This window comes from Antrostomus carolinensis, unplaced genomic scaffold (genome assembly GCF_000700745.2).
Source record: "Antrostomus carolinensis isolate BGI_N321 unplaced genomic scaffold, ASM70074v2 scaffold47553, whole genome shotgun sequence".
In the NCBI taxonomy this organism is placed as follows: Eukaryota; Metazoa; Chordata; class Aves; order Caprimulgiformes; family Caprimulgidae; genus Antrostomus; species Antrostomus carolinensis.
In genome coordinates, this window is record NW_010306759.1 from 1 (window position 1) to 6288 (window position 6288).

Here is a 6288-nt window from a genome sequence, read left to right on the forward strand (position 1 = left end):
TCTGGGTGAGTGCCCGAGGACCCGGCGGACCGGGCCCCGAGGGCTCCCCGCGAAATTGGGTCTCTGTGCCCCGGGGAGCGGGGCCTGGAGCCGGCCCCGCGGTTCGGGGCTGCGGGAGGTGTGGGACCGGCAAAGCCGCGTCAGGCTCCTTGGCCGGGGAGCGGAGCGTGTTCTGTCACCTCGCTAATTACGTTGATAATCAATTATCTCCGTTAGAAATAGGAACCTGGGAGAGTCCTGCAGTGAGCGGTGTTCAGCCCCAGCCTCGGACGTTCCACAGCTCCTCAGCAGCCCTGGGAGACCGTCTGTACGTGTTTGGAGGGGGGGATAAGGGAGCAGAGCCGGTTCAGGACCAGCAGCTCCACGTGTTTGACACAGGTACCTCGGGAGGTGAAGGGCTGTTCTCCCAAGGGCCTCTCCGGGATGGCAGCGCCACCTTTCAGATTCAACCCAAGATGGGAAATGCTGGGTGGGTCTGTGCTTTGGCTGCGAGTCTCAGCGGACGGGTGGATGGTCCTTGCTGCTGACGGGCACTTCCCTTTGTGTGATCCCTGGGAATCTGGGCCCAAACGGCAGCTCTGGGATGAGAAACGCCGTGGGGGATGGGAATGGTTTGTCACGTTTGCCCAGCAGCTCGTTCCTTTCCATGGTGGCGTCACCCTGAGCTGCTCGGGTCCTGCCAGAGCTGTCCCGTTGGTTCTCATGGGCTCTGTGCACCACAAAGGGTTTGCTTTCCAGGGTGAGTTGATCTGCCCTGCTGCTGGGTGACCCAGACAGCACACAGAGCTCCACAGGAGGCCCTGCCTGCGCTTTGTGGTGTGGCATCAACTCCTCTGGCCCCGCTGGAGGCGCTTCCTTGGGAAGCCCCAGCTGGGCTCTGGGCTCGCTGCTTTGTAGAGCTTCGCGTTTTCTTCCTGATTCACGTTATTCCCATTTTTTAGCCACCTTGACCTGGTCCCAGCCAGATACTCACGGTGATCCCCCCTCTCCTCGGCACGGACACGCTGTGGTAGCGGCTGGGACCAAACTCTTCATCCATGGAGGTTTAGCTGGGGATATTTTTTACGATGATCTGTTCTACATCGATACGAGTAAGTGTGGGTGTAGGAACCGCAGAGCAACAGCTGTCATGTGATGTGTTTTGATTTTGGGGGGACCTTTTTTCTAAAGGATCAGTCTTAAGTCCTTAAAATATTGCCCTGTTTGATTAAAATCACAAAAAGTGTGGGTTTTTTCTCATACATAACCACAGCTGTGTTGTTTTTCTCCCAACAGATGACATGAGATGGGTGAAGGTGGCAGCCACTGGTGACATCCCGGGAGGACGGGCATCCCACGCAGCAGCTGTGTTCAAAGAGCACCTGTACATTTTTGGTGGGATAGGTCCAGGGGGGGCCCTGGATACTGCGTACAGGTATCACACAGGTAGGGAGGCTTCTCTCTGCTGGCTGCTGGTAAATGCTGGTCTGTGGAAAACCTGTTACCCCCCCTGGGTTCCTGGGCTTCATCCCCCTGGTAGCCAGTGCTTCCCTCAGTGGTGGCGTACTGGAGTTACACCAGTACAAGACTGAACGCTCTGTAACGTTGCAAACGAGTTTAATTAACGATGTGACTGTCCCAGCACTGGGGAGCTGCAGCTAAAGGCAGGAACGTGTGTCTTTGCACTGCAGAGAGGCAGCAGTGGACGCTCCTGCCCTTCGATTCCCCTCTGCCCGCTGGGAGACTGGACCACGCCATGTGCGTCATTCCCTGGCGCGCTGGAAAGAGCAGAGACACGGGAGCTGGGGACAGAGCTGCCCTGGTCCAGCAGAGCCCAGAGGAGGAGGAGGGGGGTGCTGAAGACACAGTCGTGCATCTGCTGTTGGTATGTGGTGGGATGGACACGCAGGGGGAGATGTACAGGGACTGTGTTGTCAGCCTGATCCAGTAGCACGGCTGCAGCCCGGCCCTGCACGGCTCTCCGGGGTGGTTTTAGGAGCTCTCAGATTAAGTGAATTCTTTCCAACCCTGGTTGCTGTTCACTCCAGAACCACTCCTGTCTGCAAAGCCACAGTGGGAGCTGGCAGCAAAGGGGAGTTTTGAGAGGATGATTTGGGTGTTTTGGGAGGATGATTTGGGTTTTAGGTCTCACTGTTTTGAAAAGCGAGTGAATGGAAACCAGAAAAAATAATCCCCGAGAGCAGGAGAAATGCAGAGTGGCGAGTGGGTTGGAGGAGGTGCTACCAAAGCTCCTTCTGTACTCGGTTCAGTTTCCTGTGTAATCCCAGGGATTGGCCAAGGATCATGGTTAAATAAAAAGGCTTTTTAAAAAATGTTTAAAGCAAGTGTAATTAGATTAGTCTTCTGAAAAGTGGCCCATTGTCTGATGTGAAAGTAATGTTAAAGCTCCTAGGCTAATTTTGTGCAGTATTAAAATCATTCTAACTCCAACTGGAGTCTTTTACCCACAGACCAGAGAGAGGTAGAACCTCAGGTTCCCTCAGCTCAGCAAGGCTGGCCAGCCCCAGCAGCCCAGAGGCAGAACTGGGGTGCAAGCTGCTGGAGCTCCCCCAGACGCTGACCTCGAGGGTGCACAACACCCCTCGCTGAGCCCAGTCCCCTCCTCGAGGCAGGAACAAGCTGCTGTGGCGAGGTAACAAAGCACGAGGGAGAGCAGAGCCCAGTGTAAATAACAAATTTATTGTGGTCACTTCAGGTAGAAAATTCTACACTAACTGCCATGACCCAGGTGTTAAATAGAACGTTTCCACTGCCACCACTTCTACCCCCTGTGCACTGACACTCCCCCCCGCTCCCTCCCCTCCCCGACATCGAGCAACTGCTAACCAAAAGCAGTATAGAGCCACGTTGGGCCAGCGGTTCCAGCTCCACTCACGAGTGAAGATTCAAAGTTACATTCCAAATTAAGAGTTCAATATTTTAAACAAGTGTTCCTGAGTCCAATATATACACACACACACACAGCATCCTGCGCCGCCAGCATCTACAACTCGTCCTTGTCAGCCGCCTCCTCCTCGCCCGGGGGCGGGCCCGCGCTGCCGTACAGCTTGCTGACAATGGGCTGAACCACTTCCTCCAGCTCCTTCTTTTTCGCTTTGAAGTCTTCGATGTCTGCGTCCTGGTGGCTCTCCAGCCACTCGATCTTCTCCTCCACCGCTTTCTCTATCGTTTCTTTGTCCTCAGAGGACAGCTTACCCCCCAGCTTCTCTTTGTCCCCGATCTGGTTCTTCAGGGAGTAGGCGTAGCTCTCCAGCTCGTTGCGGGCATCAATGCGTTCCTTGAGCTTCTTGTCTTCCTCAGCAAACTTCTCGGCGTCGTTAACCATCCTCTCGATCTCCTCCGGCGTCAGCCGATTCTGGTCGTTTGTAATTGTGATCTTGTTTTTGTTCCCCGTGCCCTTGTCTTCCGCCGTGACCCGGAGGATTCCGTTCACATCTATTTCAAAGGTAACCTCAATCTGGGGGACGCCCCGAGGGGCGGGAGGGATGCCAGTGAGGTCAAACGTTCCCAGGAGATGGTTGTCCTTGGTGAGGGGACGCTCGCCTGGAAGACACAATTAGATAACTTTATTTTTCCTTTCCTAGCTGTGGTTGGTACTTTGTGAAGCTGCAAGCTTCATTTTCAGAGGTAAGGTCTTCATTTCAACCTGACAGGTATCTGTCTGGACACCTCCTACAGTATCACCTCGTAAGAGCAGAGCCACAGAAAAGAAACATTTGGGGAAAAAACATTAGTAACAGCTTCTGATGCAGGTCAAGCAGCCTGATCAGAGCAGCTGCAGAGAGCTGGCACTGTTACCAAGCTCTTCTCCATCTTCTCTAGATGCTCTATCCATAAGCATCTAGAATCTCCTCCAGCCTTTGTGTTTGTGGCTGGACAGTAGCAAATATGAAAGTCTAGAGGTTCCAGCTGCCCCGGGCACCACTTACCTTCATAGACCTTGATTGTCACAGTTGGCTGATTGTCAGAAGCTGTGGAGAAGATCTGAGACTTCTTGGTGGGAACAACGGTGTTTCTTGGGATCAGCTTTGTCATGACACCTCCGACAGTCTCAATGCCAAGTGTCAGGGGACAGACATCCAGCAACACCAAATCACCTGTAACACATCAAGGGCAAGACTGACATGACTTCAACCTGAAAGAGACGACATCTCATCACTGCCAACGGGATCCTGAGGCCTCAGAACTCAGCAGCTGGAGAAGAACTGCCACTACATTTGCCAATAACTCATGTCAAGTGGCAGGGAAGGGGTCAGTACCTGTATCCTGGTCCCCAGAGAGGACGCCAGCCTGGACAGCCGCGCCGTAGGCCACAGCCTCGTCTGGGTTAATGCCACGAGAAGGCTCCTTCCCATTGAAGAACTCTTTGACTAGCTGCTGTATTTTGGGGATGCGAGTAGAACCACCAACAAGAACAATCTCATCGATATCAGACTTCTTCAGGTCAGAATCTTCCAGGACTTTCTGAACAGGCTTCATGGTGGAACGGAACAGGTCCTAGGAGGATAAAAGCCAGGACTGTAACACTGTATCCCCACGTGCCCAGCCTCCAAGTCATGCAGCGTTAGGGGACAAAGGACAAGCCCTGCAGGAGGAACATCAGCTGGTTTATTGACCAGCCCCAGCGAGACCTCAGCTGTCGTTAACACACATGGCCCAGCCACCCTGGCAAGGAGCAGCTGCCCCTTTCAGTGCGGGCAGGGGGTTATTTATACTCCAGAGTGCAGTGTCACAGCATTACATGCTGCACCCTGACCAGTCCCCAGCCTAGAGCTGAGGCAACCTAACTCTGCCTTTCTAAACTTACCATGTTCAGCTCCTCAAACTTGGCTCGAGTAAGTGTTTCTGAGAAGTCCTCTCCTTCAAAGAAGGATTCTATTTCGATTCTAGCCTGGTGCTGAGATGACAAGGCTCGCTTTGCTTTCTCCACTTCGCGTCTTAACTTCTGCACAGCTCTGTTATCCTTCCTGACATCTTTTCCAGTTTTCTTCTTGTAGAGTTTGATGAAGTGTTCCATAACACGTTGGTCAAAGTCTTCTCCACCCAGGTGAGTGTCACCATTAGTAGCCACAACTTCAAAGACTCCATTGTCAATGGTGAGGAGGGAGACATCAAACGTTCCACCACCCAAGTCAAACACAAGGATGTTCTTCTCGCCCTCTCTCTTGTCCAGCCCGTAAGCGATGGCAGCAGCCGTTCTGCACGGGGAACAGCCTGGTCAGAACACTGGGACCAGCACCCCCACCCACCCCCTGGCAGGCAGGAGGGGTCAGGCTACTCACGGCTCGTTGATGATTCTCATCACGTTCAACCCAGCAATAGTACCAGCGTCCTTGGTGGCCTGGCGCTGAGCGTCGTTGAAGTAGGCTGGCACGGTAACGACGGCGTGGGTCACCTGAACAGGGGCAGGAAGCACAGCTCTGTTACAGCACTGAGAGCACAGGCTTGTAAACAACCACAGCAATGCTGGTAACCAGTTTCCTGTTGTTCTCTCAAGGGGTAAAAACCCACCACCAGCTGAGCTGCCCAAGGGGCCAGCAGCACTGAACAGTTCAGGGCTGCAAGGTTAGTCTGAAATTCAGCCCCATTTAGTTTTGTAAAGCTGCTGCTTTAAGTTCTTACGAGTAGCACTCATGTCATGAACTTACCTTCTTCCCCAAATAAGCCTCTGCAGTTTCCTTCATCTTTGTCAGGACCATTGCAGAAATTTCTTCAGGAGCAAATGTTTTTGTCTGTCCACCTCCAACATCAACTTGAATATGGGGCTTGGCTTTCTTTTCAATTACCTGCAAAGAACAATTTATATTGGGTTATTCCAACAGTTCACAGAATTATCCCCACTTATCCCAGTGTTTCTTTCTCTGAAGATTAAGCAAAGCCACTATAACAGACATCTGAATGCTGGATAACACAAGAACCGTTGTCTGTACACACCATAGCACCCTGACCCTCTCGGGAGGGCTGGGGAACAGCAGGGTGCCCCCAAAGGGTGCCATGATTCAGCAGCCTCGCCTCTCAGACAAAAGGAAGGCAGGCAGCATCTGCAGCCCCCTCCCCAGCCCCAACACATCGGCCCCCTCCTGCCATCCGTCCCGCCGCGTTGGGGACGCACCTTGAAGGGCAGGTACTTGATGTCCTGCTGCACAGAAGGGTCGTTCCAGGTGCGGCCGATGAGCCGCTTGGCATCAAACACGGTGTTCTCGGGGTTGGATGTCAGCTGGTTCTTGGCAGCGTCCCCGATCAAGCGCTCCCCCTCGGGCGTGAACGCCACGTAGGACGGCGTGATGC

General features: G+C 53.5%; 2 protein-coding genes across 2 annotated transcripts; one reads left to right on the forward strand and one right to left on the reverse strand.

The window, feature by feature from the left end:
- Positions 1-78: 78 nt before the first annotated feature.
- LOC104518971 (rab9 effector protein with kelch motifs) lies at positions 79-1930 on the forward strand (the record flags this gene model as incomplete). The annotated part of the gene is made up of 4 exons (XM_010165214.1): positions 79-378; positions 942-1091; positions 1276-1425; positions 1671-1930. Coding segments are annotated over 4 exons (860 nt in total), but the record flags the coding sequence as incomplete, so codon positions are not given.
- Positions 1931-2659: 729 nt separating this feature from the next.
- On the reverse strand, positions 2660-6282 carry HSPA5 (heat shock protein family A (Hsp70) member 5). The gene is made up of 7 exons (XM_010165215.2): positions 6113-6282; positions 5649-5786; positions 5283-5395; positions 4808-5198; positions 4260-4497; positions 3930-4097; positions 2660-3543 (listed from the first exon to the last, which is right to left on the reverse strand). Exons 2-7 carry the CDS (start codon positions 5697-5699, stop codon positions 2984-2986), a joined length of 1521 nt encoding a protein of 506 aa, XP_010163517.2. The 5' UTR covers positions 5700-5786; positions 6113-6282; the 3' UTR covers positions 2660-2983.
- Between the last annotated feature and the right edge of the window lie 6 nt (positions 6283-6288).

Coding starts and splice junctions, on each gene's coding strand:
- HSPA5 (XM_010165215.2), bottom strand. CDS start 5,699: ATGGTCCTGACAAAGATGAAGGAAACTGCAGAGGCTTATTTGGGGAAG. Junction 4,498..4,807: donor AGTTTGAGGAGCTGAACATG/GTAAGTTTAGAA, acceptor TTATCCTCCTAG/GACCTGTTCCGTTCCACCAT. Junction 3,544..3,929: donor GACAATCAAGGTCTATGAAG/GTAAGTGGTGCC, acceptor TGTGTCTTCCAG/GCGAGCGTCCCCTCACCAAG.